At 40.0% G+C, this 12,583-nt stretch overlaps 1 protein-coding gene across 1 annotated transcript in view; it reads left to right on the forward strand.

Moving 5' to 3' along the window:
- The window catches only part of cdh8 (cadherin 8), a 149,785-nt gene that overhangs the window by 103,256 nt on the left and 33,946 nt on the right, over positions 1-12,583 (forward strand). Inside the window, exons 5-6 of the mRNA XM_061814818.1 lie at positions 8,529-8,696; positions 8,773-8,960. Coding sequence (XP_061670802.1) covers positions 8,529-8,696; positions 8,773-8,960 — 356 coding nt within the window. The remainder of the gene's footprint in view (positions 1-8,528; positions 8,697-8,772; positions 8,961-12,583) is intronic.

Consider the following 12,583-nt stretch of genomic DNA (forward strand, 5'->3'; position numbering starts at 1 on the left):
ACTGCATATGACAATATCATCTGCGAACATCATGGTCCAAGGGGATTCCAGTCTAACCTCATCTGTCAGCCTATCCATTACCACTGCAAACAGGAAGGGGCTCAGAGCTGATCCCTGATGCAGTTCCACCTCCACCTTAAATTCCTCTGTCACACCTAAGGCACACCTCACCATTGTTCTGCTGCCATCATACATATCCTGTACTATTTTAACATACTTCTCTGCCACACCAGACTTACACATGCAGTACCACAGTTCCTCTCTTGGTACTCTGTCATAGCCTGTGTATCCTCGTGAAACTGGAAATTAAAAAGATTTTGGCCCCCGACAGCTGTTTCACTAATCCACAAGAAAATGTTTTGGACCTCTAACATGACAAGATGCAGAAAAACGTCTCAAGGACCCTTGTTTGAATTAAACATAAAATAGAGTCTATTTATGTTTTGAAGCTGGCACACAATTCCAAGGCTGGTGCTTTGACTAACACCTATTCGGGAATTTATTAAAATAAGTCCCAATAGAATGCATGTATAGTGGACGTGTTTAGCCAAAGTCATTTGCCAAACCTTTTTGCCTGCGCTCAATAATGTCTGTCATGGCAGGACAGAGAAAAACGTCTCAAGTACCCCTGCCAGGAATTTAAGGGGAAATTTGACATTTTGCTTTCAAGCTACCATTTTGAGTGAATTCCACAGCTCCTACCTGGACAAGCTCATTTTCAGGAATGTTTAAATCAGTTGAAATCATTAGCAGGTATCATGGACCTTTATCATAGACTTTACATTTTTCACAGCCAGATCCTCTTAATACAATACTTTCTGATTTTCTTTTCCAATTCTTTTCTTATTTGTATGACTTTGCTGACAATTGGCTTCATTGCGGCTTCATTCTGACAGCAAAGTTTTTACCAAAACCTGAAAAGGATTAGATTGAATAAGGAACCAAAAACAAAACCCCCCAAAAAAAGTCAGCGAAATAACAGGCGGCTGTGTCAGTGGCCTCAGATGATTTTTAATGAAGCGACATCGGCGATCTCCGCCAAGGATCTTTTGCCGGGCTTCAAAAGTTAATGACAGTACAAATGGAAAGTATTATCAGCACGCCGCACATGTGATTGCGAGCTGTATAATGGCCACCGCATTCAATAGATGAGGACAAAAGGCGAGCGGCCCCAATATCAGCGGGACACATCGGCACTTTTCTCCGTCGTTGTTTGCGCGGGATTTAGCCAGGTCAAGCGATCATCTGTGATATATTTTGCGCTCGGACAATGAGCGGCATCAAAGCCCTTATCAAATCCACGTAATTGCGGGATACGTAAGCAAGAGCCTGTCTGTCGACTGGCTGTCCCGAATGCAACGCGGTCACAAGGTTATGAATTCATATTGATGATAACTGTATTAATAATGACATACCCCGCCCCTTAATGAAGCAGAATGACTGGAATTTCATCCAATTATCTCCAAACACATTTCCAGCTCCTGGCATATTTGACCCTCCTGTTATGTTTTTTCGGTAACACACAAATGTCTTATCCTTTCTCTTTTGTCTCTTTTGTTTCTAACTTGATGAGACCCACTAAATAACAGTAGGGTTCAAATATTTTTTTCCAGAACTTAAAACTTCAAAACGTGTTATTGTTACCCGCAAAGTCTTTGCTTTTGTGGATGACTTTCTAATACTGTATGTTTCTGTAAAAGAGAAAAAAAAAAAACGGTGGGATTACATGAATAACATTAATAACAGATGAGACTAAAATCGGCAGCATTGCAAACAAGATGGGAAAAAAAGAAGAAGAAAGCAGGAGGACAGGAATATTTAAATACATAATTAGAGAGAATGCTCAGACCAAACTGGAGCCGGAGCCGGGTCAGCCTTGTGCTCACCACGACCACGGTCTCGCAGTACCTGCAGTTGGAAAAAGATCCCACCTAACATTGTGCAGGATTAGCATTCTGTGCTAGTGGCGCATATGCAGATGGATCCCTCACGTACGGCAGATGTTTTAATGAATGTTAATGGAAAATAAAAACGATAAACGATGATTATGGAGTGTTTGACACTTAAAAATGAAAAGCTGGGGATGAATAAATCAATAAATAAACATTGCGGCCCACTTTATCACTCAGCTAGGTGGGTGGGGTGGGGGTGTGGGTGGTGGGGATCAGCTATGGAAATGAGTGTTTGTCTATCCTCCCATTTTTGAGTGATTAGGAATTAATTTGAATAATTAACTATGATCAACTCCATGATGAGGAGCGCGCCAATGACTGAAGTGTGTTTGTCTTATTTTTGGATTTGTTTGTTGCCTGAGCTGGCCTACCTTCAGATCAGATGCTTAACACACACATTTCATCTCACAAGCACACACACACACAAACAGTGGGATCACAAAAGTTTCCTCTGGCAGAACAAGGAGTTAAAGGTTCTCTGAGATATGTGAGCTGATATAAGTGTAACATAATGGCTTTTGATGTAATATTAATGGAATTTTCAAGTTCTCCCTCTATACGCATTTTGTCCTTCAGACCTGCCGTGGTGCATCACATGTACAGTCGACAGTGTACTTCATATCTTATATATGCATTGTTTCAAATGTGCGTATGCACATCTAGTACGGATAGACGGATGTTAACGTGTAACATATACTGTAGCTATTTACATTGTGTGTGTCTGAAGTAACAGATGTTAACATTAATGGGCAGACAGATGTTAACTTGACATGTAAAGTGGCAGACGGACACCATTGACTGGACAGTCAGATGTTTCAAGGTCTGTTGATGTGATTGAGATGCAGATGTTTATATTGGATGTGATTGACTGACAACCCGGCGTTAGCACTGTTTATATAAATTGGGCAGAGAGAGCAATCCTTCCATCCATCCATTTTACAGACCCCTTAACCTTACGTGGGTTATGGCAGTTCTGGAGCCTATGCATGCTGACTTAGGTCGAGAGGCAGGGTACACTCTGAACTGGTGAGCAATTGATGGAGACCGCTTGGATATAATAGGGTTTTGAGCTTTAGGTATCTCTGATGGTTTGGTTGAGAGAGCACCGCAAGTGCAATGAAGTTTGAAGAGACTGAATTGGAAGTGGAAAAGGGAGTAAAAGCAAGCAATTGCTACAATAATTCTGAGGAAGTCAGCAACCGCATTAAATCTATGTTTTATTTGATTTGAATCGTATGGTAAAGGTGGATGGTAATTGGATGTACACAGGCACGCTCATTCTGCGTTAAATTGCATTTAAAACTTTGGACACAACACCCGGAAAAGCTGCTCTGGGAGAGGCCTGCACCAGTTTACATATTGTGCTAAAATTAAAATGCAGATTTGAAAGGAGTTTCATCATGGCTAATACGGCATAACTCCTTGTGACTGGCTCCAAGGCAGCCCTTAGATCATCCAGAAGCTCCGAAAATTCCATTGCTGAATAGACGACACGTCACAACAATTTTTGTTCTTGGCATTTTAAAAATGTTGACACGAGCGGAAAACTTCTCCTCGCTCCCTCTTATTTTGTCTCTCCTTTGGTGGCACCGTTTTGCACCTGCCATTTGGATGTCCTAATTAAAAAGGCAAAATTAGCCAGCGAAAATAGTCTCAGCTATTAAAAAATTACATTGTGCGTGCTAATTTCACCTATTCACTCATACTGTACTCCTCCCACAACAAAACAAAAAAAAAGTACACTGCAATTTCATACATTAGGTAGACAGATTGGTGGTCACATCCAGTTAGTAGATCAGCTTCCAGATATGCTTGTGTGTGCAATCAAATTTGTGCCTGTTTTTGTGTGAGCAAATCCTTAGAAAATCAGGCCCCTCTGTATATATGACTGGACAGAGAGATGTTGACGATATGCACATGAACAAAACTATTGTATGCTTACATTATATGTTAATGGACAGATGTTTAGATTTTGTAATGATGTCAAAGGACATAGTTGGAATTAGGCATGTATGAGTATGAAGCTTGTGATGTAGACAGTATTTCTTGATCTTTACTATTATTGTATGTACTACTACTAATACTTTTACCAAAAAACTTACTACTGCTATTACCACTACTACTACTACTACTAAAACTCCTACTACTAATAATAATAGAATAAATTTTACAGAAATGTCTTTCCATAAGATATGCGCCAGGTCTTTATTTGAACTGTTGGTATTATGGTTAAGGCCAAGGGAAATAAAATCAGAACACAAATACACAGAATAATATTATGAAACAAGAGGCTCCTCCAGGCTGACTAAAACCGTGTTGATGACACTAGGAGTGTGTTGTTTTATTTCTGCCTGTAGCATTCTTGTAGCAAGTCAATGCTGTTTTCTCGATAAACAAGCCTTATTTTCAGTACTGGTATTTATTTAGATTTTTCATAAATGTTAAAAAAAAAAAAAAAATCTTTGAAAATGTGATATATATATACATACACATATGAAATCTGTCTACATGTTTATTTAAATTTATTGAACTGAAACGTCTGATTGTTTGTACAGGCAGTACAGTGTACAATGTTTTTTTTCATAGATGGTTATAATGACAAAAATACTTGATAATAAATATAATAAATATATAATATATAACATATAATACTAAAAACACTTCAACAATGGAGAGTGTGGTAAGGAAGTGAAGAAACGGGAAGTGGGGTAGAACAGTTGGTGGAAGATGTCTGGTGTTCTTTGTGACAGAAGAGTCTCCACTAGAATGAAGGGCAAAGTCTATAAAACAGTAGTGAGACCGGCCATGGTGTATGGATTAGAGACGATGGCACTGAAAAAACAAAAGGAAGCAGGACTAGAGGTAGCAGAAATGAATACATTGAGGTTCTTGCTCGTAGTGAGCAGGTTGGATAGGATTAGCAATGAGCTTATCGGAGGGACAGCCAAAGTTGGATGTTTTGGAGGCAAGGTTAGAGAGAGCAGACTTCGATGGTTTGGACATGTTCAGAGGCGAGGGAGTGAGTATGTTGGTAGAAGGGTGTTGAGGATGCAGCTGCCAGACAAAAGAGCGGGAGGAAGACCAAAGAAAAAGTTGATGGATGCTATGAGGGAGTACATGAAGACTCTAGGGGGTTGGAGGGGAAGATGCACGGGATAGGCTTAGATGGAAAAAGATGACGCTGTGGTGACCCCTAATCGGGACAAGCCGAAAGGAAAAGAAGAAAAAAACATGTCCGCTTGTATAACGTGTCAATCATAACAATAATATTAATAAAGGTTATCATCGTGTCTTGACAGACAAGTTGTACATTATGTGGACATCTGAATGCATTTACAACATATGGTTCTTCTTGAAATGACGAGTGCTATTTAATGGGACAATAACCTGAAACTGTGATGGGACAGAACAATTTGTCTCTCGCTGGCTGCCCTGGTCGACAACTGGCAAGAAAGTTGCTTGCTTGCTCATAAGTGCAACATTTATTGCTGTTATTACAGCAAGGAGGCAGAATGACTCACAGCTTGGCACATAACAAGATATTGTCTATTATATCATTTGTGGGCCAAGATTCTTAGGTGGTTGAGGTTTTAGTAGCTGATGATGCCGCCTAAACCAAACCGTTGCCGGTGTACATTTTACACATCATTACCGCTTGTAACCAGAGGCAGGGGACTCCGGTCAGAATCATATTACCAGTTTCGGGACAGAACTTGCAAATCCAAAAACTATAAGAGACTCGTCTTGACATTAACTTGGTATTTAAAAAGACTCAAATAGTTTTGACTGGAACTACATGATTCAACAAGTCTTGGCTATTTCCATTTAAAAAAAATCAGCATTTTCAACAAAGTGTGGGATTTTTTTGGTGGAACAGTTTTATGTGCAACAGAAGAATAGTCCCTCTGCGGTTGTTTGGATTGTGATATTTGTTGAAAATGCAGTAAGTGGGACAGAACGAGTTTTGTGAGAGGAAAGACAGATAAAAGAAAGAACAGAACTGCAACAAAAAATACAAAACAACAGCAGAATAGTCCAGTGTATGACTACTACTGTATAACAGAGGAATCAGGTTCCTTATCTGTGGAGGAAAGGCAGTGCCACAACCTGTGAAAAAGTAACATCACAAGTAAGCACGTCCACGTGCCCATCCTGAGAAGACTCAATCGACAAGACACCACCCATTCCCAGGCACCCAGGGTCTCTCTGCTAAACCCACCGATGTCCTCTTAACCGCCTCCAGAAGGAGGATACAAGTGCGTGAGTATAGATATGAGTGCTCTGTGGCAAATATGCATCGCAAGATTCTACGACTTGCCTATGACTTTCTTGAAATTTACCGAGGACTTCACTTTGCTGATTTTTTTTTTTTTTTTACCGAAGAAACTTATTTAATACTTGAAGGTTAAGACTTTATGACTTGCACACATGTGATTTACTCCCACCTGTGCCTGTGACCTCCCAAAAGGGAATCTGACCTCGCAGGAGTGATGCATCTCTGCGGACTGCCAGCCTCCAGAATAGAAAATACAAGCCTCAACGTGTTGCTGTTTTCTGTCTCATTCTCATTTTCTGGGGGCTAGAGTGGGGGGTTTAGGGAGTGTCATACCGAAACAGCCTCGATATTATATTCATTTGATGATCCTGCGGGTCTCTGTTTCCTGAGTGGATTATCCTGAGATGCCGCAGTTGAGCACCTTTTTATATTCCATGCTTATGGTGCAGTCAATAAACGCCATTCCGCATACAGTATCCCAGATTATACACGAAAGACAGCATCATTTGCACTCAATCCGAATACAAATGATGGCAGAGTGCAGAAAAAAACGGACATTTTTTTAATGTTAAGCAAAGAAAAAAACGATACTGTACATATACCTGCAGGGAATTCTTCACCTCCATGCTTTACAAAAGCCAAGATACTGAAATAATGCACGTCAACAAATTGTAAAGTAAGGTAGGCGTGAAGGTTATAGGATTGTCTGTGCATTCACACATACTCTATGTAGCATTATAACAGAAATGATTGTAATTGGTCAAGAACAGTTTTTCCTCTCCCCCAGCCATCATTGTGTGTTGTACAGACATACTTCACATTATCTCAGTACGTGAATAGATGGGCACACAATGCCACAGTCCGCTTGAAAAATGTATCTAATTCCTCCTTTAAAAATAAACTTACTTTACTGATTATTTGATTTTGAAATGAATTCGATTATAAGTCACTTTAGCAGTTACATTTAATACCTGAATAAGGAAAGCTAACCAGGATACATATGTAGATTACATGTTATGAGACATAACCTAAAGGGGAAATGCAGTGGTTTGCATGAACAATGTATCCAATAGGTCATGTAATATGTAATCTGTTTTACTGCTATTTCTTCATCAGATGAGGATAAATCAGCGCTGGGCATAATGGTATGTTTGGAATGGCACGTAACATGTCGCATACGCCCACGTAGGTCATGTGACTCGTGAAAATGGCAGCGCCCCTGAAAATTCGTAATTGTCTATACAAATCTTCTCAAAACACTATTAAATGAGAGAGGATTTAACATCACATTGTCAAGGTAGGGTATATATTACATGACGTATTGGATACATTGTTCATGCAAACCACTGGATTTCCGCTTTAAAAGTGCAAACAATAACACAATTTGAACCCTACTTATGGACATAAACTGTGGCACTTGTTAAGATAACATAGCACCAAGCTTAGCGTAGAATCCTAATTTTGCACATAAAGTTAAGACAGTGTCCTAACTTTTCCAAATGTACAATTGTACACACATGAAATGGCGACAGGAATTTAATTCTCATGGACACACACTCAATAACTGCGTTATGCCCATATCTCATCACTCTCCAACTACTCTATTTCCCATTCACTCTAACATGTCATCCATCATTCAAGATGTTTGGTTGTGTCTGTGTGGCAAGTTTTTTTTTATTTTCTTTTAGTCTGCCTGTAGTATGTGTTTCATGTAGTGACGTCAGGGTCCTTTTCACTGTGCTAGTAGAACGACTGAGTGACTGAGTGAGTTAAAATGGGCTTTTTCAAACTGAAATGCCTTGAGTGTTCTTGAGTGATTCCTACACACTACAATATTTTTTGATGCTTTCCAACTTGAAGAAATGACCTTAATCTAATTATTGGTTTGGAAATAGTTAGACATTAGTTTACTCATTACAAAAAAAAAATGGTTGTATTAAAGTTTTTGAGTTAGAGTGAGGAACATGTTGCTGGTATCACTGCGAGTGAATGTATACAGTATTTAAAGTATGTATGTATGTATGAAAATGGACATAAATATTTTTACGATAGATGTGGATGTAAATAGATGCATTTCAGGTCAATGTAAATTCACAACTTGTAAATGTGAATAAACAGAAATTTACATTGCAAGTGATACTTCCGGTGGATTTGTGCGGGTAGAAAAACAAAGTATGCTTGTAATATGTGAGTATATGAATGAAGAAACAGAGGGATATAGTTAATAGCAATTAGAGTGTGTATGGATGTACAGAATAGATTTTTACATGATATTTATTTCCACCGGTCATGATTTCCAGCCACAATCAAAATCGCCCTCCACGGGATGGATCGAGAGATGCGGGAGGAGTACCTGGTGGTCATTCAAGCCAAGGACATGGGCGGTCACATGGGCGGCTTGTCTGGGACCACCACCGTAACCATCGTGCTCACCGACATCAACGACAACCCACCCAAATTTTCAAAAAGTGAGCCCTCCTATAAAAGAAATCCCAGCTACTAATTTGTATTTAATACTTTCTGTTTGCTTTTGCACTTTGAAAGATTTGTATGAGTTTGTGATCCCCGAAAACCTGCCCGTTGGGCAGATGGGAGGCAAGGTGAAGGCCAATGACCGGGACGTTGGCGACAATGCCAAATCCACGTACAACATCATCGAGGGGGACGAGCAAAGCGTGTTTGAGATCATCACAGACCCGCAGACGCAAGAAGGGATTCTGCGACTCAAAAAGGTAAACTTCGGCCAAATGTGCTTGCTGCCTAAAACAAGCATCAGTAAAAATTGCAAAACAATGTGATTTTTTTTTACAGTATTAACTATTATAAAGAAGTCCAGTTGAAGTTGAGTTCATCCATCCGGAAGAAATCCTCTATTCTTGATACGACACTAGCTTGAAAAAAAATAATTGTACACTTTTTCGCAGAAATGAAAAAGAACATGGATACATTCAACCTACTTGTATAATAAGCCACAGGTGGTACACAAACCCCAAACCTCTGGAGTGTCAGGAACTTGTGGTAACTAGTCAGTCACCTAAAGTACAATGAACTCTACTGATAGAATTGGAGTTACATTTACAATGTCGAGTACTTTGGGTGGCATTATCCTCTTCAATACGAAAGCGGCATCAAAAGTTTGTTTTCAGCATAAACGAGCAACAATATGAATTAAAAATACATGTATAAAAAAGCTGTCAAAGTATTTCCTTTAAAAAAACCATGAATGGTAGGTTAATTGAAAACTCAAAATTGTCCGTAGGTCGTAATGTGAGTGTGAGAGGTTGTTTGTTTATATGTGCCCTGTAATTGGCTGGTGACAGTGAGGGTGTACTCTGCCTCTCGCCCAGAGTCAGCTGGGATAGGCTCTAGCTTGCCTGAGAACCAAGTGAGGATAAGCGGTATGGAATATGGATGTTTGAAGGTAATTTAGATTTACAACGACTGAGAACAATGTAAGTGTGGGGATATGCTTAACTGTTTCCACCCAGATATTTAGGGCATGGCTAAAACAAAGCCCAGGTGAGTCATGAGTTGTTTCCCGCCACTATTTTAGCACTGCTGGACTTCATTCTATCAGTGGCTATCTGGCGCAATTGCAATTACACATCGGCAACACCAGACAAAGAAGCAGAAAGCAGTCAGTGGCCAAAAGAAGAGCCTATACAACTGATAAATACAAGAAAGTATTGTCTCCCGTTGCAAAAAAACCTTGAAATTTCCAGAAATGTTTCATTATGAGAGTTATGTGAGGGGCCATATTTATGTCAGTAAACACAGTGCCTTGTGTTTGTTCGCATGGGCAATGTGTTGTCCTGTTTTGTGCGTGATGTCATGGACTCTACACCCTACAGTAAAAGTCACATTTTTTTGTAATGCGAAGAACAACATAAAAACATCAAAATTAACAAAAAAAACCTGAATTGCGCACATGACTTGCAGTCTGAATGTACCCTAATGTGGGTTGAAAGTGGTGGTAATCAACACTGGCACCTCAAAAAAAACAATTACCCCCAATACCACTTCAACCAATAGAAAAAAAAAATCATCAAAATCGTAAAAAGTCAAAGAACTGAAAGCACAAAATTTAATAGGAATTTAGCCAAGTAGGTATAAAGCAGCCATTAAGGCAAAACCGTTTTTGTTTTTTTTTTTTTAATTCGGGTATCCTTGGGAGATGTTGATGATGCTAAATTGTATTTTGTTGTTGTTGTTGTTTTGCCTGCAAAACATTAATGCTATATTGCATCCTGGAAGGTTCCAGAAAAAAATTTCCCCTGACACTATTCACCTAATATAATACGATACACTGACAAGGCTCAAGTATCCATGTCCAAATTTGAACAAGAGGCTGGCCATTTTTGGTAAATTCCAGGGCTCAGTAATGCCCCTTGTAAAATTTAAAAAATATAATCAAAAAACAGCTCCCAACAGCTGTTTTATCAGTTGACATTAGATTGGATTGACGTGTCTATCATAAAAAGGCCCATGCAAAAAAGTGAACAGTAATGTGATAGTAATTTCGTGCAGCCATCGTCATCGGTAGCCCGCGAGAGGCTGGCAGCTTGAAAAGTAGATCTTGGGGTAAAAAAATTCTGGGCACCCCTGTTCGAGGCCATCTGAAGTGGGCGCAACATGGCATCAAAGGTTTCCCAATCATTCCAAGGATTTGCCATGACATAAACTGTTCATTGCTGCTTGCAGCTTGATTCCTTTTATTTGTTGTGACGTAAATCCACATTATCTCAGGGACGTGTGATGAACACAAGAGTGTGAACGATGATGAGCACAACGTGTAGGAGGTGTGCAGTGTGCAAGAGCTCGGCAATCCGCCGGGAAGACGATGAAGAACATCAGTCAGTGCCAAATGTTGAGAAAGCACGTCACGTATGTTTGTCTTTTTAGGCAACTTGCACTTCCTGTTTGAGGGGGAGTTTCAGAAGACAAAATTGTCTTGTTTGCCAGTTCATTTATAAACCCAAACAGGAAACTTCAACTTCAAGCTTCAGACTGGAACCAACACTATAACTCTACATCTTTAGGCCTGCTGGTGAAGCATAATCTGGTTTATTGTCCAAATGTATGTTTTTGGTCTCTAAGTATAAACAATTTTGTTTGTATGGACTGTATAATCTGAGAGGAGCTCCCGATAGTTGGAAGAGCTTGTGTGTGTGCAATGATTTGAAAATGCAAAAATACAGCCCCCTTGTGTGTGGGAGGTGGTTTGGTTGGCGTGTCTACCTTAAGAAGACCTGGGAAAAAGCGTTAAGAACCCACAGTATTCATAAAAAGACACAGGAAGTCTGACATTTAGTTATCAAGTGACCATTTTGTGTCATTGTGGCCGTTCCAGGGGCTCTTCAATGAAAACCTGTCCCAGAGATAGTGTCCAATTACTTCTAAATTGTATACCACATGTATTCAACAGCGCGGCACAACTGGCGAGAGCTTCTGCCCCAAAGATCTGGGGATCAGGGTTCAAATCCCAGGCCTGCCTGTGTGGAATTTGCATGTTCTCCCAGGGTCTCTGTGAGTTTGCTCTGGGAACTCTCGTTTTCCTCCCACATCCCAAAAACATGCATTAATTGTGGACTCTAAATTGTCCTGAGATGTAGTTCTGAGTGTAAATGGTGGTTTGTTTTTATGTGCGCTGCAATTGGCTGGGAACCAGTTTAGGGCGTACCCTCCTGCCCAATGACATTTAGGATTGGCTCCAGCACTCCCGTGAGCCTTGTGACGATAAGAGACTCATAAAATGAATGGATGTACTCAAAAGATCGGCGCTGGTAAAATGTTTAATTTGAGACCGCTCAGTCACTTTCTGTAGTAGTTATCAGGTGTGAAGCCCCAAATTGGGTTTGGTTGCAAAACCCCATCAAATGGGAAACACTACCAACCTCTCACAAGGTCAGAATATGACCAAACATCTTTCCCTGAATAATGATTACAAACTGTATTACAAACTACAATGATCTGAGCGGCAAGATTAACTACTTTTATACCAACATGTTCATGATCTCAGTCCACATTAATCACACTCCTCTGCAGTTTGACCACAGTTGTCGGGCTGGTGTGAATGCCCTCGGGGGAAGAAGGGGATGACACTGATGTGATTAGAAGTTGGCTCCTCCGCAAGTGCAGTTCTTCTGGTCCGGGGAAGGAACATGGTGACGGGCCAAAAAGACTTCCCCCTTCGACACATCACATCATCAGTCTTTAAAGTGCCTTCTGGCACTCAAAAAAAAAAAAAAAAGTTTGCAGCATGGTTAACATTCACTGACCAAACATTTTGGTTGAAGGAGGTCTTCAACCAGTTGCTTGCAAGTAAAGTGGTGATTTAGAGTGGTTATTTTCTTTT

This window comes from Syngnathoides biaculeatus, chromosome 3, assembly GCF_019802595.1.
Source record: "Syngnathoides biaculeatus isolate LvHL_M chromosome 3, ASM1980259v1, whole genome shotgun sequence".
Classification (NCBI taxonomy): Eukaryota; Metazoa; Chordata; class Actinopteri; order Syngnathiformes; family Syngnathidae; genus Syngnathoides; species Syngnathoides biaculeatus.